The sequence below is a fragment of the Mesoplodon mirus genome, assembly GCF_964341445.2.
Source record: "Mesoplodon mirus genome assembly, chromosome: 18".
NCBI lineage: Eukaryota > Metazoa > Chordata > Mammalia > Artiodactyla > Ziphiidae > Mesoplodon > Mesoplodon mirus.
The window spans coordinates 40,206,963-40,228,615 of NC_138994.1; the positions used below are offsets into that span (position 1 = coordinate 40,206,963).

Below are 21,653 nucleotides of genomic sequence, written 5' to 3' on the forward strand. Positions count from 1 at the left end.
AACAGGGGGCCGAGGCGGCGCTGGGGGCGAGGATGGGGAGCCCGGCCCAAGGGACGGTCCGCGCCTCTCCGTCGTTCTCGGGCGAGCCCTGCCGTCCAGCGGGGTCCGTTGGGGGAACCCCGAAGCCTGCAGGTCGTCGCCTCACCCGGCGGCGGCGGCGCGGTGTCCTCTCGCGGCAGGTCCGGCCCTGACCCCCAGCGCGGGTTCCCGGGAAGGTGCGAGCGCTCGGACCGCCCCGCCGGGTGGGGCGCACGGAGCCCGGGGCCGGCGGCGGGGTGGAGGGGGCGGGCTCGGCCGAGGCGCCACCCCCGCTCCCGCGCCGCCTTCGTCCCGCCCGCCGGCCGGCAGAGCTCGAGACCCCGGCTCAGACGCGCGGTCCCGGCGCTCAAGGCTGCGCGGCGGGGCCGGTTGGCGATGCAGCTGGAGCTGGCGCAGGCCGCGCTGTACGTGGTGCTGGAGCTGGCGCTGGCCGCGCTGGCGGTGGCCGGCAATGTGCTGGTGTGCGCGGCGGTGGGCGCCTCGAGCGCGCTGCAGACGCCCACCAACTACTTCCTGGTGTCCCTGGCGGCGGCCGACGTGGCCGTGGGGCTCTTCGCCATCCCCTTCGCCGTCACTATCAGCCTGGGCTTCTGCACCGACTTCCACAGCTGCCTCTTCCTCGCCTGCTTCGTGCTCGTGGTCACGCAGAGCTCCATCTTCAGCCTCCTGGCCGTGGCCGTCGACAGGTACCTGGCCGTGCGCGTCCCGCTCAGGTGAGGCCCCGGCCCCGTGGAGACCCGGCCCCCGGGACCCCAGACCCGGCCGGGGCGCGTGGCGCGCGAGTTCCGGCCCGCAGCCTCCGGACACAGGTGCGCCGGGCTCGACCCTCTCGGCGCCCCGGGCGCGCGCCTCCTTCAGGGGACCCGAGTAGGGACAGCCCTGGGGCGCCGGGGGTGCGGCCCGGCGGGGCAGCTCCGGGGAAAGCGCCCCGAGCGGGCGGGAAGGGGCCCGGCGAGCGCTGGGCGGTAGGGCCGGGGAGAGAGGCTCCAGGGCAACCTTGGACCCTGGGATCTGCGTGGGCAAAATGACGCGACTCGCCGCCCGTCTCCAGGCTGTACCTGCCGACCCGGGCGGAGGTGCCAGTTAACTTTGGGGAACGCTGCGTGCTTCGTGCAGACTCTAATCACCCCCTTATACTTTAGAGAGAGTTTAAGTGCTTCCCGGCTCGCCGAGACCGACAGCCTGAGAGCCTCCTGCGTTGTATAGCCTTGTTTATCTGCTGCCCAGTCCCAGCGGCTGGGAAAGTGCCACCAGGGTTTCCAAACGCTGGAGGACTTGCGGGTCGCTGTTTCTCCCACACTCAGAAGGTGTAGGAGCCGGCCAGCAAGGGGAGCGGGGTCCCAGGTATAGCTGGGAGCTTGAGAGCCCGAGCATCACAAGCATCACGTGGGGCTTAATTGAAAGTATTTACTTTCTCTCCCTCCCTCCCTCCCTCCCTCCCTCCCTCCCTCCCTCCCTCTCTCTCTCTCTCTCTCTCTCTCTCTCTCTCTCTCTCTCTCTCTCTCTCTCTCTCCCTCCCTCCCTCCCTCCCTCCCTCCCTCCCTCACTCTCCTTCTCCCTCTTCCTCTCTCTCGCTCTCTCTCTCTCTTGCGCGCGCGCGCCTGGATCCCCTTTGGCGTTTCTGAGTTGGGTGAGCTTGGGATCTCTTTGGGTCTAGAACTGAGACAGGGAAGTTGAGTAGGAGGGAAAGGAAGGAATTAATCTCTTGGGTGCTAACTCTGTCGGGCGCTTTAAACTTACATCCTTTAATCCTGTCAGTAATCCCAGAGGGAGGTACCTGCGTCCTGTAGGTGAGGGGAGGACACTGAGGATGGTGCCTCTGAATCAGTGTAGGAGCAGGACTGGGACTCAGCGCTGGCCCCATGTTCCCACTGTGTGTGGCATCAGTGTTTGGGATGTGGGCAGAGAGCAGACGGCCGTTTCTGGAAGCGGATTCTGCTTGCAGTAAATTGGTGGCTGTACGGGGAAAGTGTTTGAGGGAATGGGCGGGGGGCACACTCCCAGAAGCCTTTGTAGCAGGCTTGCGGGGCACACCTGCTCCCTGTGCTTTGTGTCCTGCGTCCCAACGAGGGCAGGAGCCTCCTGCTTGGCCGGGCTGTGAGCCTCCTCTGTGTGTCTGGGGCTTTCCACGTGCTGCTGCCCTTGGCCTGTGACCAGGAGGCCCCATGTGTCCCATCAGGTGTGACAGAGCCCAGGGGTTTCCGAGGACCGGGGCGCACGGCACATGCTTCTTTTCTCTTAGGGCTCCCTTTCCTTCCTCTTGGTCCTCATGTTGGTTACTTGGTGGCCTTTTGGACTGTTTGCACCCAGCAGGCAGCCACAAGCTCCAGCCTTATCTGACGGAAGCCCCTTGGGTTTGGCCCTGGCAGAGGTCCAGAGAGACCTCAGCTCAGTGCAAGTTACTGGAAGAATCCCCTGTGCCCCGTGGAGCAGGAAGTTCCATGAAAGTTTAAATCTGTTAGTTCTTGTCCTGGTCTCTGCTGGGCGGGGTCTTGAAAGAATGGGTGTGGGTGTGTGAAGGCAAAAGCAATGTGAATCACAGGTCCCTGACTTCTCCTTTGCATTTGCTGAAGGCAGGAGGGTGGGATGTAGGCGTGGGGAGCTCAGAGCACCCTGAGTGCTGGTCCCGCCCCTGCCCTCCCGGCCTGCCCACAGGAGGTCAGAGGTCTGCAGGAGGTGACCTGTCCCAGGAAGGGATGGCATGTGTCCTGCCCCCTGGCGCCCAGCCCACCCTCACGGGCTGGAGAGGTCCCCATGGCTCCTGCTTCAGCACTTCCTGGCCTGCTGAGCTAAAAAGCAGATTACAGGGCCGCACCGGGCCTTCCCGAATCAGACTCTCTGGGGCCGGGTGTGTGTGGATTCCAGTATCAGTATGTAACCGGGGACTTCTGGTCCCACCAAACTATGAGGACCTCTGGGAGTCAGGGAGACGGGAGGCTCCCTTCTTTACTGACCCAGGCCGGGCAGCTCCTACTCGGCTCCGAGGCCCTCCCTGGGGTCACGGGTCAGTGGGAGTGAAGCTGGAAGTGTGCTGGGGAGGAGGGGTCTCCCTGTAGAGGCACCAGTAACCGGGGTGAGGGCCAGGAGCTTAGGCCCGCCTCCTACCCGGGCACGAGCAGGGCTTGGACTCGTCACCGGTGCCCCAAGGCTCTGACTGAGGCCCGTGTGGTCCGCCGTGGGCTCGGCTCGAGGCCGCAGAGCCCGCAGCCCTGCGGCGGCCCAGCTGTCAAGGCAGATACTGACCAGGGAGCGTTGCAGGAAAGGGGCGCCCGAGGAGATGGCCGGAAACGAAGACGAGAACTTGTGCTGACCTGACAAGGAGGCGTGTCTGCATACACTGGGCCCTGCCCTTGGCCTCAGAGCGAGGGGCGTCCACACACAGGAGAGCATCCGGGGGTCCAGGCCCAGTGGTGCCTGGACCGGGAGCTGGGAGGGCGGGGCTCTGCGGGGCAGGGGTGTCTGCGCGCAGCTGCTGCCTCGGGCGTTTCCCGCAGGAGCCCTACCTCCTCCCTAATCTTGTTGCCTGTCAGCCGCACCCCAGGCCACTGGAGTGCCGCGTGGTTCCCCTCTGCCTGCCCTCCCAGCTCCTGGACCCCGTTTCCCCTGCACTGCGCTGCTGAGTGTCCGCTGGGGCCGAAGGAGGGTGTTTCTGGGGGCGCTGGGTTGGCTGCGTGGGTCAGCAGGATGGCAGGCGCCGTGTCTGTCTGTCCCTGGATGCTCACCCTCCCGGCCCCTTTGCCGTGTGGAGGCGTCTTCTCAGAGCCTCACATGTCCAGTCTGGGAGGGAGGTATTGGGGATCTCTTAGCAAGACTGTGTCTTGGGTGAAAAGGTGGCCTCCACTGAGCTCCTTGTAGGTGACTGAACTGTAGGGGGTTGGCAGGGGATTTTGAGTGTTCTTTTATTTTTATTTTTTTACTTTTTTTCTTTTTTTAAATTGAGCTACAGTTCCCATACAGTAAAATTCACCTGTGATTTTTTTCAAACATTATCTACTTTTTTTTTTTTACTTTTGGCTGCATTGGGTCTTTGTTGCTGCACATGGGCTTTCTCTAGTTGCGGTGAGCGGGGGCTACTCTTTGCTGCGGTGCGTGGGCTTCTCATTGTGGTGGCTTCTCTTGTTGCGGAGCACGGGCTCTAGGCGCACAGGCTTCAGTAGTTGTGACTCTCGGGCTCTAGAGTGCAGGCTCGGTAGTTGTGGCTAGTGGGCTCTAGAGCACAGGCTTGGTAGTTGTGGCACACAGGCTCTAGAGCGCAGGCTCAGTAGTTGTAGCGCACGGGCTTAGTCGCTCCACGGCATGTGGGATCTTCCCGGACCAGGGCTCGAACCCGTGTCCCCTGCATTGGCAGGCGGATTCTTAACCACTGCACCACCAGGGAAGTCCCTGTAATTTTTTTTTTTTTTTTTTTTTTAAAGAAGATGTTGGGGGTAGGAGTTTATTAATTAATTAATTTATTTTTGCTGCGTTGCGTCTTCATTTCTGTGCGAGGGCTTTCTCCGGTTGTGGCAAGCGGGGGCCACTCTTCATCACGGTGCGCAGGCCTCTCACTATGGCGGCCTCTCTTGTTGCAGAGCACAGGCTCCAGACGCGCAGGCTCAGTAGTTGTGGCTCACGGGCCTAGTTGCTCCGTGGCATGTGGGATGCTCCCAGACCAGGGCTCGAACCCGTGTCCCCACATTAGCAGGCAGATTCTCAACCACTGCGCCACCAGGGAAGCCCTGTAATGTTGTTTTGAAATAAAGCTGGGAAAGAAGGTTTCAGCTCTGGGTCTCCCCACTCCCCACCTTGGGTCCTCCCTTCTTCCACACCAGGGCTGTCTTTCTCTTCCAGATAATGCCCATTGGAGTGGGTTGAATGGTGTCCACACTTTAATCCCCAGAACCTGTGAATTTGGCCTTAGGTAGGAAAAGAATGAACATCACCTTATGTCAATCTTCAGAGGAGGAGCTTACCCGGGATGACCTGGTGGCCCCTAAATGAAACCCCATTCCTATAAGATAGACAAGCAGAAGGGGGAAGGCGTTTGCAGATGGAGGCAAACGTGAGGGAGTGTGGCCCTGTCGCGCTTGATTCTGGGCTCCTGGCCTCCAGAACTGCGAGGGACTGAGTAGCGTCAGCCACCGCTTAAGTTCGCAGCGCTTTGTTACTGTGGCCCCAGGGAACCCCCATCACTATCTGAACGTGTGAAACGGACCCTCCATCGCCTCTCTCCCCACCCACATGCAGGCCGTTCCTTGGTTTCCTTGCCAGGAAGCTTCTCTGACACGCCGTCCAGTCTCACGGCCTCCACTTCCGTTGTCACTGTGTCCCCCTCGTCAGGCCACCCTTGCAGGGCCCCCTCTTGGTCGAATCCGAGAGTCCCTCCTGGGCCTCGTTGCCTGTGTCCTCTGGCAGCTCTGGACCAGCTCCTGAGGGGATCACATCCCCCGCCCTGCTCCCCTCCAGCCCATCTCCAATCCGGAGGGTGCCTGGGGTCCCGTCCCCTTGCTGCGGGTAGAGTCCAACCAGCTGGACGTTCGTGCAGGAGCCCCTGGTGCAGGGGGAGGTGGAGGCGGAGCCCCGAGCACCTGGGGGGTCGGGGGAGTGGGACGGGGTCCCCCGCGACCTTAGGCTGCCCGGGACCATGGTGACCAGGAGCCCCTCTGCAGAGAAGGCTGCGGCCCTCGGGCTCTGATCCTGGAGCAGCAGCCTCGCAGGAACCCAGTGCCTGGCTGTGCGGCTCAGCAGCGTTTGCACAGGGTTCTGGAAAGCATGGGTGGCCTTTGATCACGTGCCGAAAAAGTATGTGTCAAGGGGCAGAGTTAACTGCATTTGCACAGGCAGACGAGCTGAGACCATGGGCACAGCTGCCCTGCGGTACCCTGTCTCCACCTCACGCTCGCCTGCCGGCCGGGGTCACAACACCAGGACAGGGACACGTGGGCGGACAGGTGTGCTCTGGACACCGGAACGCAGGGCACGGTTGTGAGCCACAGCCGCTTTTGTGACCTTTTCTGGGCCCCCCACATGCCTCGCCTCGGTGAGCCCCTGCGCCAGCCTTCTGGGGGTGATCCTGTCACCTCCAGATCCACAGGTGGGGAGGACAGGGCTCAGAGAGCTGTCATCGGCCCAGGTCACACGGCCAGGGCGGGGTGAGCCTGTGTCCCCGGGAGGGAGAGGCTGCAGCCTCTAGGCGTGGACGAGGGGGGACCCCGGCGGTCACGAGCGGGACCCTTTAAATGTCACCAGGACAAAGAGGACACAGCGGAACAGCACTGTGGCCAGAGGGGAAGGAGGCTGCGGTGCCTCGGCAGGTGCATGAACCGTCACAGGATGTGACTCAGCTGCCCGGACCGCGGGAGCCTGTCGGCCACCTCCTCCTTCCCCAGATGCAGGAAGCGAGGCCCAGGCTTTTCTGATGCTTCCGACTTATTACTGACCCTCAGGAGCCGGGTTTCAGTGTGGTTCTTATCCCCACCCCCGGCCCAGGAGACCCATTAGCAGGCTGTGCTCTTCACCTCGGAGGCTGACAGGCTGGAGACACTGCCGTGGGCAGCAGGGACGGAACAGCAAAGAGCAACTGTACCTTCTTTGAAAGAATTAAAGTTAGAAACAGACCGTAACGGGCTGAGGATGGCCTTCTAACTCAGCCCGGGCTGACAGGGGGCGGTGGTCTTTCTGGAGGGCTGATGCCAGAGTTTCACGTAGGAGAAGGATGGGAGGATTGTGGGAGCAGCGGGCTTGCCGGGCCTCAGGGTCGGGGTCCCAGCACAGCGGGTCCAGGGGGGCCCGGAGGCTTGCTGAGCAGTTTGGGTTTTGTCCTCAAGGCACTGGTAAGTCCACGAAGGACTTGGTTTTGTTTGTTGTGTTCTACGTTAGAAATCAACTAGTGTGAAGAAGTAGGTATTCAGAAGCACAGAGGGTTCCAGAGGGAAAGGCCGAGTGGCCCACACCAGCCCCTCTGCCTGGCAGCCCTCCCACACTGGTTCCCAGGGCCACTCCGCCCTTCACGGTGACAGCTGGGTTTGTGCTGTCATCTTTAACCAGAATTTGTTGACTGCCTACCACACAACACAAGCCCTGTTCCTTCCAATTTCTGTTATATTTTGATTTTTTCCTGTGGATCCTATTTCAGCCTCTATTTCTAATTCCATCACTTGTAGGCAGTGTAGCTGTTAACTGTCAAGAAAAATGAGGAAAAGTGTACCACCCTCCCTCCCCCATCTCTCCACCTTTGCTGTCACCCTGTCTCTACCTTACTTTGGACAGGTAGGAGGTTTTACTTTCCAAAGGTGATCCATGCCGTAGTAAAGAGAATGAAACCATACAAAAGGGTAAACTGGGGGAAGTAAGTCACCCAGTCTGACCTCTGATTTCCCATTTGCCTCTTAGAGGCAACCACTGCTTCTTAGTTTTTTTTTTTCCTGCACAAATTACGTATTGAACACATTTATATTATACCATTGCTTTCACAGTGTCAAGGTTAATATCATTTGCATTTTATTCTGTATCTATAATAAAGTTTCCTGCACTTTGTAGAGAGTTTCTGAAAAGTGGAAACCGATACCCAGCGCGTATAATGTTCTGCGCGCGTGTTTCTCACTCACCCCGAGCAGAGCAGGGTGACTGGAGCAGAAATGCCCTCCCATCACTAAGCCCATCTTCTCCAGGAGATGGGTCTCATGGCAGGTCACATGGGTTCTGTTTGTAGGTGCCGCCCACTGCTCAGAATTATGCCCCATTTTAGTCAGCCTAGTGTTTGGATCATGAACTTCCCATCTGGAAATTAGAGGACGACCCAGCTCCTTCATTCTCATTGTGGAGGGTGCACGGTGCTACGCGGGGGTTGTGCTGGGTCTCCCCATCATACTCTTGGGGTGCTTCTGCCATTTCTTGCCCCCCCTCCTGCATGTTTTCTTTCCTCTTTCTGGGATTGCACGTTTTTGTCTATATACCATCCATAGGTAGCTTTTTCACGACGTGGGTTCTTTCATGCCAGCAGCGTTTTTCTTTCTCACACGTGGTTGGTAGTTGGACTGATACGCTCAGAGGCTTGAAGGCATTGCTCGAACACCCAGGGTGCCCAAGAAGTCCAACGTGGGTTTATTTCTTCTTTGTAACTCTGTTTCCTCGGAAGCCTTTGGGATCTTTTGCTTTGCTTGGTGTTCTGAAATTCCACGAGGTTGGGTCTAAATATTGACTTTCAGCTTTTCTCCTTCACCTGGGGATGATGCCTTTCCAGTCTGAAGGCTTAGGTCTGTCTTCAGTTCTGAAATCTTAAAAAAGAATTTTCCTAGATTATTGCCTTATCTCCATTCCGTCTGTTTTTCCTTCTGGGATTCTTGATAGGTAGATGGAGACTTTCCCTCCTTGACTGTTTCTGTCTTTTAAATGTACTCTTACATATAAGGTTCCAATACTTTAGTCTTTTGTTCTCCCCTAGAAGAGTTCCTTGACTTTTCCCCTCTAGTTCTTCTATTTTTGTTTTTGTTTTTTTAAATTTTAGCATTCATGTTTTTACTTTTGATTTAAGGTTAAATTTTTTGGAGTCAATTTTGAAAAACCACTTTTGGATTCACATGGTTCGGATTCTTGCTGTGGCATAGACTGTATATAATCAAAACTCTTCCTCCGACCCCATCCTCCATCACTGGGTCTCGAGCTTCAGGGGAAGGGTGGGGACGTGAGGGATATGTGCCCAGCTACACGGGAAGTGCAGGCGTGATGCCTGAGGGGTGAGGCCGCCCCAGGCTGGTCAGCAGGCAGCCTTCCTCTTGATTTCTGCTCCTTTCCTAAATCCCGTCTGGAACCTGCTGTCTGCAAGGCTGGAACCTCTCTTCCCGGTCAGCCTGTTACTGGCTTAGGGCTCCATGCCCCATCCTGATGATCCCGTCTGCCTTCTGGCTTCTAGAAACTCATCAGAATCTCTGGTTGGCTGGATGTCACCTTCCACTTATGTTTTTAGGATGATCATGAAGTTATTTCCTTTTGTGTTTCTCAGTGTCCTTTAAACGTGATTTTCTGAGAGGTGACAGTTAGGCAGGACCTGGAAGGCCAGGGGAGGATTTTCACCAGGAGTTCCTGCGGTCAGGTTTGCATCATAGAACAGCCACTCTGATGGACAGCAGGGGCGTGGACTGGAGGGCAGCCTGCTGTTTTCCAGGAGAGAAGGAAGGACGTGTGCCTGGGGCAGAGGCCGTGAGGGTGGAAGCAGAGTCTAGGGAGCCTCAAGGCGGGTAGCGCCCGGACTCCTCCACCGGGGAAGCAGGCTGACGCGCCGTTCCAGCCAGGAGGTTGGGCAGGGTCTGAGCAGAGGGGCCACAGGGAAAACCGTGCAGCCAACCAGAAGACCAGGACGGGGAGGACCCCCGAGACCAGAGGTGGGCCCTGGGGGTACAGTCGGTGAACGGGGACCAGAGACGCGGCTGGTCGGGGCCAGGCTGGCATCCGCCTGGACACCACGCGCTGAGCCGTGTGCTCGCGGCGGGGACACGGGGTCACAGGGGTCACAGGGGTCACAGGGGTGACGGGTTCAGGAGGACTTGCTGACTGGGCAGGGTGCTGGGCCCGAGCAGAGGAAGAGTCCAGGTGAGCCCGGGTTTCTGGGCCGCCAGGTGACCCATCCCAGAGGCGCAGGGGCTGTTAAGGCGCCCGCATGGGGCGGGGTACGTAGGGGGTGGCGCTCGGGGAGCGCCAGGCTGGGCGGCCCTCCTCGGCTCTGGATCCAGCCCGTCCTGACAGCGTCACTCCAGACCCGGCGCTGTTTAAACATCCTCAAGCTGCTCTCTCCTCTCTCAGCCCCACTGGCTTTGCTTTGGGCCGGTCTGCTCCCGCCCTGCCCCCCACAAGGCTCCCCAAAGCAGCTTTCTGTCCCACATCTTGATTTCCAGTGCTGATTTTGACACCACCGACGCCAGCGCCAAAACTGCCCTTTTTTTTTTTTTTTTTTAATAAAGTAGAGTCTCAAGCGCTAGTGAAAGACATCACAGACCAGGTGCTGCTGGCGGCACGTCTCCCCCCAGCCTGCAGCCGGGTCTCTCTGGTCCCCCTCTGCTTCCTCCTGCTCCCGATGCCAGCCCTGCATCCTTGCTGCCCCTTCAGCCCTCTTCGCACCTGGTTGCTGCTGCTTCCTTGACGCCTGGGGACAGGGCCGGCCTCTCACCGGCTCTGGTCCTTCCTCCGGCCTCCCCCGCCCCCCTCTCCCCTTTGTGTCTCTGCTTTGCTTCTCTGGACTCCCTCGATCCCCTGGCTGAGGTCAGGCCTCTGCACATGCCATTCTCCCTGTGTGGGATGTTCTGCTCCTGCCGACTCTTGCCGATTTCCACGACACTCTCTCTGGGAGGCACCCTGGATTCCCTTGCAGCTCTCTGCATGCTTGTGGGTATTTTCTAGGTTATTTGTCACTGGATTAAGGTTGCCTTTCCTCCTTCTTTATAAGCAGGGCTCACGCTGCTCCCCCAGCATCTCCAGTAGGCGGGTCCAGTTACTGGCATGTAACGTGTCTAGGGGTTGTCAGTGTGTGTGTGCACACGTGTGCTGGGGGGACCTGCCCTGATAGGGATGGACCAGCTTGTCGTGGAGACACGACAAGCCCGTGGAGGGTGTCCTCAGGATAAAGCCGGGGAGAGTGGAAGACTGAGAAAGAGAGGGAGGGGAAGAGACACACTGGCATTGCCTAGAGGGGTAAATGGCTCCTAAGTTTGGCGTTTTCAGAAGTCATGAGAAACTTAGTTTTTTAATACATACACAAGCACACACGTACTGCATTCATTTTGTACTTTTTAAAAAGTCCCTGCTATTAAAAGATATATTTGTATATATGTATCTATATCTGTGTGTATATATATATACATATATATGTAGTTATACACACACACATTTGTATCCATTTGACTAATGTGGTCTGTGGTTTCAGAAAGAATGAGTCATTCTGAACTAGTGTGTGGTTTTTTTTTTTTTTGTTTTTGTTTTTGTTTTTGTTTTTTTGCCGTACGTAGGCCTCTCACTGTTGTGGCCTCTCCCGTTGCAGAGCACAGGCTCTGGACGCGCAGGCTCAGCGGCCATGGCTCGCGGGCCCAGCCGTTCCGCGGCATGTGGGATCCACCCGGACCGGGGCACGAACCCGCGTCCCCTGCATCGGCAGGCGGACTCTTAACCACTGCGCCACCAGGGAAGCCCCTAGTGTGTGTTTTTTCACAACTTCTAAGTCTCAAAACTAAGACAGATTCCCACATTGTTTGTATTTTGCTACATTCGCTTTCTCTCTCTCTCTCTCTCTCTCTCTCTCTCCCTCCCTCTCCCTCTCTCCCTCTCTCCCTCTCTCCCTCTCTCCCTCTCTCCCTCTCTCCCTCTCTCTCTCTCACACACACACACACACACACACACACAATTATACTCAAGAGCTTTAACACTGACTTGGTGCAGTCTATAGTCAGATGTCCCAGGTATCCCCATCATTTTCTTTACAGTTTTTTAAAAATTCAGATTCCAATAAAAGGTCACACGTACATTTAATATGTGCCTTTGTTTTTCTTTAATCTGGAAGCATTCCTCAGTCGTTTTTTCCCTCCCTCTCTTTCATGGCAATACATTATTTTGAGTTTGGTTGTTTCCTTATGATTAGATTCTCAAGTTGAACATTTTTGGTGGCAATACTGTCTACCTGATGGTGTGTCCATTTCAGCCCATCACACAGGACAGCACACGGAGTCCATCTGTCCCACTGCTGTTGTGTTAAATCTCATCACTGCTAGCGTTCATCACTGTAAAGGTGTGTTTTCCCCGTTGATGATTCTTGCTTGGATCAGTTATTACCATGTCAAATGGTAATTTTATTTTTTCTCATTCCTTCCACTGTGTCAATCGGCCTTCTTCTGTAGAGAAGAGGTTTACCTTTCCCTGCACTTCCTTAAATTATTTTTTTTTTTTTTTCTTTTTGCGGTATGCGGGCCTCTCACTGTTGTGGCCTCCCCCGTTGCGGAGCACAGGCTCCGGATGCGCAGGCCCAGCGGCCATGGCTCACGGGCCCAGCTGCTCCGCGGCATATGGGATCCTCCCAGACCGGGGCACGAACCCGTATCCCCTGCATCGGCAGGCGGACTCTCAACCACTGCGCCACCAGGGAGGCCCCTTAAATTATTTTTTTTACATACCAGTGGACTTAGGCAATTTTATTTTCATTTAACGTGTTACAGTCCATACCTGTTATTCACTTTGATGCCCAAGTTTGGTGAATGAGAGCCTGTTCAAGCTGACTTCTGTTTGAGCGTTCCCATCACGTTTTTGAACACTTCTTACTTACTGGCACAGAAAGGTTTTTCAGGCTCCATCGTATTTTCTGGCTTTGGAATCAGTCATTTCTCCAAGGAGCCCTGTTTTCTTTCAGTGGAGAATGGTATTTAGAAACCGAGATTCGGCAGGAGTGCTCTTGGCTGCTGGAGCGTCGTTTCTTCTAGGCCCTCGTGATGAACACAGCTAGGAGAGCTTTGTTTTGTTTAGTTACATAATGACTTGGGGGAACTCCTGATGCAGTAGAACGCCAGCTCTCGAATGAGTAGGGATGACTGAGTTTAAGCAGATCCTCACTCGGCAACTGTCATCATAATAACTGGTTCAGGGAAGAACAGTTAACAGGTGATAAAACTCACTGGTGAACGTTTGATGAGGGCCAAGATGTTTACAAAAATCTCGAAGTGTATGCAGCACAGGTACAGCCGATCACAGAGGGATGAGCAGTTCCAGCGGAGAAGCCTGTTGGACGCCCCCACGAGCGGTTATCTTCAAAGTTACCGTCATGGGCTTCCCTGGTGGTGCAGTGGTTGAGAGTCCGCCTGCCGATGCAGGGGACACGGGTTCGTGCCCCGGTCTGGGAAGATCCCACATGTTGCGGAGCGGCTGGGCCCGTGAGCCATGGCCGCTGAGCCTGTGCGTCTGGAGCCTGTGCTCCGCAACGGGAGAGGCCACAACAGTGAGAGGCCCGCATACCGCAAAAAAAAAAGGTTACCGTCACCAGCAACAGGATGCCGCGTCATCCGATGCCGCGTGTCTCTTGACGTCTAACTGGTTGTTTGTGTGGTGGCTGACGCTTTTGACAATTAATGGTGTGTCTGAAGCGCAGTGTGTTTCAGCCCCAGCCATGGGAGGAGGGTACCTTTGCGGGGAGAGAGGATGACAAGGTATCCTCTTTCTTCTCTGGTCTGGGTTCAGGCAGTGGGCTTTTCTCTCGGGGGTTCTTATTTCACGTCAAGGAGACCAGAGTCTGGAGCCCAGTGACCCTGGGCTGTCCCCAGGTCCCACCCGATATGTGAGACCAAAATAGGAGCCTCGCCAAGAACCAGCCTCAAAGGTGAGCTCTGGGAGACCTGGTCCTGGCCACCACCCTCCGTCTCTGTAGGCCACGCTGGACGGCCTCCTCTGGCCGTGCTGACCTGGTGCGGACGGCTGCCCACGTTCTTTCCTGCACTCTTCATCTGATGCTCCCGGGTGACCATGAAGGACAGATGGCATCTCTTCCACCTGCCTGCACCTTGGCAGTGGCTCGGCTCAAGTCCCCACTGGGATGCAGGCATGTCTGAACTTGGTGGAGGGGATGGGGGACCCTCAGGAGCCAGAGTGGCTGAGGGTCCTGGCCTCCTGGGAGGAACTCAGCCTGAAGGGCAGCTCCGGTGGCCAGAGCTTGTCATCCAGCAGGTGGGCAGGCGCTGTCCTGGCCTCCAGCGGCCCTGCAGGCTCCAGCTGTGACCATCTCAGGCCGTGGAGACAAGGCGGCTGGCCCTCAAGACATTTATTTACCACAGACGGTAGACGGGAGACCCTCCTCCCACCCCTAGACCTGAACTTCACGTAAACAGAACCAAGCAGTTCTTTTTGTGTAAAAATTGTTGTATTTTTTCCTTACATGTTTGCGAGAAATCTTCGGTGAAGTCATGTGGGTCTCCGGCTTTCTTTGTGGGAAGGTTGATGGATCCTGGGTCTTGAATGGGCATAGTGCAGAATTGCTACTGTTTCTGTCCGTGACAACATCTGAAACCCCCGTTACCTTGGTGGGAAGCAACTCTTCAGCCTCAGAAGGTCCCTCTTAGACAGATGCCTCTTGTGAGCTACAAGCTGGAGCTCAGGACACGTCCACGCGCCCCTCGGCTTGTTTGTCTAGAGCTACCGGGTGGGTGTTAGGCGGGTACGTGTGCCGAGGAAGCACACTTTGTTCCTTTCTTACAAAGTCAGGCTGGCGTCAGGGCTTCGCTCGCCAGGCCCGGTGTGAGGTGTTCTGGATATGAGCGTGAGCGACGGGGTCCCTGCCTTTGAGGAAGTCTCGGCTCCGCCGCAGGGGACGGCCCTGCAGCCCCCAGGGAGGCTCTTGCGAGGCGCCTTGGGGACGCGGGGCTCCACGGGAGCCCAGGGCTGCGCTTCAGGGGAATTTCTGTCCTGTGAGCGGGACGCATGCTCTGGGTGAACGGTGTTGGGATGGTGCAGGCACTGTCTGGGTTCATCTGGGGTTCTGCCCGGACACAGGAGCAGGAATAGTGGGATTAGCCTGGCCGGCTTCAGCAGGGGAGGGAAGAGTCCTCAGTGTGACTGCTGTGTAGCCCAGAGCGGCTCCCAGGACCCGGGGGAGGGAAGCAGGGCCCGGGCCTCCTGCGGCACCCACAGCCCTCAGCCCTCACAGCACGCTGTCACGTCGCCTCGTCCGGCTGCATTGCCTTGGCACCCGTCGGCCTTGCTCTAATTGCACTTTTGCCAGGATTTCCATTAGACTTTCTGGGGACTTTTTTAATATTCACCGCGGCAGCCTCTACCCGTCCCCGCGGACCTGCCTGCTGGGCCGTCCTAGTTATTTTGTTAGTGCTGTAGTTATAACGCTTGGTAGGTGTTGAGTGGTCTGTTCTCACCCCATTTTCACGTAAGTCCCGTTATTGTTCGTGTGCAATTTTAGAGAATATGACGTTTTCTGAGAATGTGTATGTTGTTTTGGAGCAGAAGTGTTTCTGTTACAGAGAGATGAAACTTGGGAGCGAAACAGAACATAAAGAAAAAAGTCCCTAAAGGAACAATCAGCAATTTTAAGAAGCAGAACAGAGCTCCGGGTGTACTTACTTAGTGATTTGCATTTATAAAGTGCTTTGCACACATGGTATCTGTGTTCAAAGGCCCCACAGGGGTGGGTTCTGCAGCCACCACTCTCCCCGTTTTTCCGAGAGCAGAGTTCAGGCTCTCCCCAGCCCCTGTCTGGACTCAGCGTCACTGCCAGGGTGGCTGCCCTTGGGGCTCTGCTGTATTCAGAGCACCCTGAGCGCTGGGAATTCTGATTCCCGAGGCTGAGCGTGTGGCCTGGTCTGAGCCGAGGGTTACAGAGCTGGAGGGGGGGGGACCCTGGCCCAGAAATAGGCCAGCGCTTGTTGAGCAGCCCTTGGCAGGCCCTCTATCGTGGTGTGAGCCCGGCGTCCACACTGTTCCCTTTTGTTGTGACTGTCTCTCGGTCCGGCTCCTTAGCTAATGAGCCCCTTGCATGGAGGGTGGGTGGGTCCAGCACAGCGGGGGCACAGCCACTTCCCAGAGGGTGGACTCTCCCAGGACCCCCCTTTTGTGTGGGCTGGATCCGTTCCTGCTTGCTTGGAGTAATACTGCCGCCTCCATTTCCTCTCTTCATTGCCTTCCATTTACTCCTCCTGCACTTGGGGCGGATATAGGAAAGGACACGTTCCCGCCGTTCAGGAATGATGTGGGGGGCACGCACGCACTCACACACACACGAGGATGCTCTGAGAGCCCCTGGTGCTTGGGGAGCAAAGGAGCAAGGGGTGGGCAGGGTGGGAGCGGGGCGCTCAGAGAGAGGACAGAGGCCCAGCCGGAAGTGGGAGACGAGAGGGTATGGGGGAGGAGAGCGGAGCCCCCCCGCCGTGAGATGCCAGAGACCCGGGGGTCGTGCCCCCCGCCTCCCGCCCGGTGCAGGGACACCGGCCTGCTCTCCCCAGCATCCCTGGCCGTCTCCCACCCGTGCTCGGGTCCAGGCAGCGTCTCGCAGACATGGACTGGTCTGCCATCATGGGGCTGCAGCTCTGGTGCTAAAAGCGCGTCTGCCTTTGGAGCCACGTCCGCCTGTGGGTCTCGTTGTGTCTGCCAACAGAAGCGTCCCCCTGCCGCCTTTTAAGGACTGCCTGCCGAGCGGGCGGCAGAGGCCTCTGCCGCTTCCCGTGTGGCCAGCCACGGAGTTGGGGGCGGAGGATCCCTGGAATGGCTGGCAGCTTTGGCCAGGGCAGAGGGCAGCAGAGCCAGGGCTGGCGGAGGGGGGAGCTGGGATCTGTGAGAAGAACCACAGGGTCCTGAGCAGGAAAGTGACTGCTTTGGGCAAAACCGGAATCAGATCGGGTTGGTGGGTTTGTGTCCTGACTGCAGTTCGGGGAGAGCAGACCAATCGTTTAACCGTGGGAGCCTCAGCCTCCACATCTGTAGCTGGCCATGGTGCTCGGACCTCACGAGACGGGGGATGCGCGGGCCTGGTGCCTGCAGAGCGGCGCTCAGGCGGGGCGGCCATGTGTCTGATGTGCCCTGTGCAGCTGGCGGCTGGGGGAGTCTGTAGGCACGTGTCTTCCCCCAGCCCCCAGCGTGTCGTGTAGTTCAGAGCTGCTAGGATGGGGGTAGCTGTGAGCCCTGTCTTTGCTGTCATCCTGCCCCACGCCAACATCTTCTCTTGAGTTAACCACTGAAGTAGTTTCCTAACTGCTCTGCTTTCCTTCTGGCTGCCCGAAACTCCATCTCCACAGTGAGCTTTACACAGCCGAAACCAGTACCGTCCCCCCCGTGTGCCTCGAGCCCCCCATGGTATCCCGCGGCACTGGGGTATCTGAGCATCAAGCTCCAGCCCCTTCCCCCGGCCTGGGGACGGGCCCGCCTCACCCCTCTGCTTCTCTAGGAAGGTGAAACCCTTTCCTGTCTGGAAGCCATGCACATTCTGTTCTCTCTGCTTAGAATGGCTTCTCCCCGCTTTTCAGAGCCTCCGTGCCCGCCTCCACCTCCGGCTCTGCTGCCTAAGAGGCTTCCCTGACACCCTATGTCCAAGCTCTTCCTGGTTTTCTCTAATCTGCACCCTGTTCCTTTTGGTTTGGCCAAACTCCTTCTGACTTGTGATTGTACCTTTGAGTGTTTACCTGTTTATATTCTGTCTCTTCCGTTAGCTTCACAACCCACGAGGGCTGTGATTCTGTTTCCACTGCCAGCAGGGTGTGTGGTAATACAAGGAAGACCTCTGAATAAAATAATGAACCAGTAGGGGAGAAAGGCCCTGGTGCAGGGGGTCACGGAGAAGGCTGAGACCAGCTGTTCCCCGAATGAAATCAGCTGCTATTCCTCATCTAAGACGATTTAGCGTAAAAGTAGTTTTTCATACGTGCAGGATCCAGCAGTTTTGAGAAGTTCAGATGTGGGTGGATTCCAGTTGTTTTGAACTCCACCAGGAAGCCATCCCCTGGGATCCCTCTGTGTACAGAGGACTCCGTGTCTAATATTGCTTAGAAAAAAGTCACGTAAAAGCAGCAGCATAGGGACTTCCCTGGTGGTCCAGCGGTTAGGACTCCGTGCTCCCAATGCAGGGGGGCCCAGGTTTGATCCCTGGTCAGGGAACTAGATCCTGCATGCCGCAACTAAAAGATCCTGCATGCGTCAGCGAAGATCCCGTGTGCTGCAACTAAGACCTGGCGAAGCCAAATAAATAAGTAAGTAAATAAATAAATATTTTTTAAAAAGGCAGCATAACGTGGTGTAAGGAACAGAGGCCTGAAAGTCCTGACTTATTGGTCTTTGGTTCTTGTATTGCCTTTGTTACTTAAAGACTTTGTATGTCTGGTTCCTCATTTGTAAAATAAAAGAAGTTGGACTAGAAAAGATGAAAGTCCCTTCCAGTTTGTATGAGCATGCTTTTGGCTGCAGGTAACAGTGACTTAAGCAATCTAGGCCATCAATTATCTCTTGAACTACAATATGGAGCCATGATAGTTCTAGGGTTGGTGTAGTGGTTCAAAGACACCATCAAGGACCTGGACTCTTTCCTCCCTTCTGCTTCGCCATTTGCTTTGTTTTCAGGCTCATGCCTCATGGTCACAAGATGGCTGCTGCAGCTCTAGGCATCACAGCCTCCCATAAGAACATCAAAAGCAGAAAGGGATGAGTATGGGGAGGAGCTCTCCTCGTGGGTCTCTCTCCTTTTATCAAGTAAAACTTTTCTTGGAAGTACCCTAGCAGACTTCCTTTAGTCACATTGGCCAGAACCACCTCCCGTATCCATCCCAGACCATGACTGACAAGAGAATATGCTAACCCCAGATCTTACTCATCCCCCGGGGCTGGTCTGTGTTCATCTGTACACAGCTCAGTGCAGTTGAGTCCCCTGAACAGTGGAGGCGTGGCTGCCTCGTGGGCCTGAAGTTCTGTGACTCATAAGTGCTTGGCCTTCAGGAGTCGGTGGCCTTGTTACCCTACAGGGACTGATTGCATTCTTCACGTCTCTGGCAAGGCAATGGCCAGGAAAAACATTTTTATAAGGAATGGCTTTACATTCCTGCATGAGGAGGGAAGCAGAAAGGATTTGGAAATAGATGGATTTATTGGCCCAGAAAAGTTCAGCGAGCAGCTGCACCCAGCAGGTCCTCTGTAGTCAAGACCCCACAACTGAGCTGCCCTCATAGGGAGCAGAGAAGATGAGGGACCACTGTCAACATAAGGCAAGACATCAGTTAACTGCCCCCGCAAACTGGACCCGTTCTGCTGCCTGTCCAGGCCACAGCATCAGGCATTCCTAATAAGCAGAATCCCGTTTTAAAGCTGTCTGGTAACAAGCCAGGAATGTGTTTGTAATGGCCACCTTACTAAGAACCTCCAATGTGCCAGGCACTATGCTAGCTCCTGGGGACACCAAATCAAAGGGACAAGGTCCAAGTCCTTAAAAGGCTGAACACCTGTGAGAGATAAACAGACTCTATGACAGGTGTGTGTCTGGGGCCAGAGAGTGGGAGAGGCCACCTTTCCTTGCGAAGTGAGCAGGAAAGGAGGTGACCTTTGAGCCAGGAGAGCAGCCGGGCCAGGACGCAGCAGCTATCTGGAACAGCAGGCAGGGGCACTTGGGGCTGCGGCCTGAGGGCTCCGAGGTCCGTGCTGAGAAGCGTGAGCTTAATCCTGCAGGCGAAGGAGATCGGACGCTTCCCACAGACGAGTCTTAAGAGAATGTGTATCCAGTTATTTCCCAGTTCTTTTCCCAGAGGTTAAGATTTTATTTCATTTTTTTCAATACATTATGTTAAATACATATTATGGACCAGTTATGAATAGCAGAGTTTATACCTTTGCTATAAACCATATATGGACTACCTTGTAGCAAAACGTCCAAAATGTGTATTATGATTTTTAGAGATTTTAAGATTTAATGGTCTAAAAATTACTAAAAAGATTTGATATTTGCTAAGTTCTTTCCCAATTTTTATCAACTTCGCCGCTAGCCGAGACAGCCAGGGACGCTGCTAGAACTCTAGTTCTCCAGCATCTTACCGGGGAATTCAGGGGGATGACTCTTCCTAGGGTGTTGGTGGGAGACCGACCAGAAGGCTTCTCGCCCAGAGTCACCAGGTGGGGCTGCCTGACTCCAGGGGCCTCCGGTCCTCACTTGTTGGGTGTTTGTTCAAGGGCATCTTATCAGTGAAGCCTCCCTGCCTGACCTCTTTAACACTAGTCCCTGCCACGGCTCACCTTCCTCACTCTTTTTCTTTTTTCACACTATACATCTCCTTCTAACATACCGTATAATTTACTAACCTATGCTTGTTGTTTATTATGATCTGTCTCCCCTGCTAGAATGTAGGTCCCTGAGAAGCAGGGGTCTTGTGGGTTCTGTTCCCTGGTGTATCTCGACCTCCTAGAACTGTGTCTCATAGGAGACCCAGACCCAAGGTCAGTATCTGGGTGATTAGAAAGCAGCCTTTAAGAATTCTCCACTTGTTCTCCTCGACCATGATTTGTCATTAGACAGAGGTGAGTTATTAAGAATGAAAATCTTATTGAGCTTGTTAGAGCAAAGCTGTTTATACCTGTTTGCAAGCTGTTAGTGTTGAGGGTAAAAGGCCATGGTGCCCGCTGAGGCTGAACGGTAGAGGCTGTTGGGGGTAAAGGAACAAAAAGCAGAGGTGTGGCATCTTGGACTTTGGTGGCAGAGTGCTGTACGCTGACGGTAACAGATGCTGTTCTTTTCTACAGGTATAAGAGTCTGGTCACTGGGGCCCGAGCAAGAGGGGTCATTGCTGTCCTCTGGGTCCTTGCCTTTGGCATCGGCCTGACCCCGTTCCTGGGGTGGAACGGTAAAGACCATGCCACCAATTGCACGGAGCCCTGGGATGGAACCACAAATGCAAGCTGCTGCCTTGTGAAGTGTCTTTTTGAGAACGTGGTCCCCATGAGCTACATGGTGTACTTCAATTTCTTTGGGTGCGTCCTGCCCCCGCTGCTCATAATGCTGGTCATCTACGTCAAGATCTTCCTGGTGGCCTGCAGGCAGCTCCAGCGCATGGAGCTCATGGACCACTCGAGGACCATCCTCCAGCGGGAGATCCACGCGGCCAAGTCCCTGGCCATGATTGTTGGGATCTTTGCTCTGTGCTGGCTGCCGGTACACGCCATCAACTGTGCCTCACTCTTTCAGCCAGACTGGGCCAAGGAGAAGCCCACGTGGGCCATGAACACGGCCATCCTCCTGTCGCATGCCAACTCGGTCGTCAATCCCATTGTTTATGCCTACCGGAACCGAGACTTCCGCTACACTTTCCACAAAATCATCTCCAGGTATGTTCTCTGCCGGACAGACGTCCGCAAGAGTGGGGATGGGCAGGCAGGGGCGCAGCCTGCTCTCCAGGCGGGCCTGTGACCTAGGCTCTGGCCTCGTCGAGAAGGCACAAGTTCAGTAACAAAGGGACAGGGCGTGGCCCGCGGATTCTCACTGAAGGACAGCTGCACCTCACAGGCCAGCGGGTTGCCTCTTCGGAGCACTTCCCCGGAGGTACCGCGTACCTAGTTAATATGCACACGTTACAAGTAGGTTCCGAGGGTCGGCAGATGTGTTTATGGTTCTCTGGCTGCTCTTGCTGATGATGCTGACGACTTGAATGGATTGTAAAAGGAAGTTTTGTTTTTTTGTCTACCTCTTTCATGGTAGAAAATGACTGAAACTATTTTACTGTGAAACACTGTGAACTATTACAATACAAATACTTAACTTAGCAAGCGATGGAAAAAGTTGGACATACTAAAAATATGTACTTGTTCTGAGGAAGGTGACCAGGAAAGTTAAAAGTATAATTCTTCAATCAAGGCACTGCCATGTTAGGGAAAGACAGGCTCATAAGTTCTTAAGTAGAATGTCATCAGATGACAGGTTTGGTGACAATCTTTTCCATGTATAGCAAACTACCCTAAAGGAAGAAACTGGAGAAGTGGGATCCCTCCGCCACCAGATTCTGTTTCCCCCTTCCAGAGCTAGAGAGTGAATTTTACTTCTCTCCTAAGTTCAAGTTTGGCCAAGTTGCTGGAATCCAAAGTGAAAATGTTATTAAGGAAAGTTAGAGAATTGTGTTTATGTATGAGGTGAAATAAAAATAAAACTT

General features: G+C 55.4%; 1 protein-coding gene across 1 annotated transcript; it reads left to right on the forward strand.

Annotated features, from left to right (window-relative positions):
* Positions 1-414: 414 nt before the first annotated feature.
* On the forward strand, positions 415-21,631 carry ADORA2B (adenosine A2b receptor; the record flags this gene model as incomplete). The annotated part of the gene is made up of 2 exons (XM_082605287.1): positions 415-752; positions 20,254-21,631. 2 exons carry the CDS (start codon positions 415-417, stop codon positions 20,915-20,917), a joined length of 1,002 nt encoding a protein of 333 aa, XP_082461413.1. The 3' UTR covers positions 20,918-21,631.
* Between the last annotated feature and the right edge of the window lie 22 nt (positions 21,632-21,653).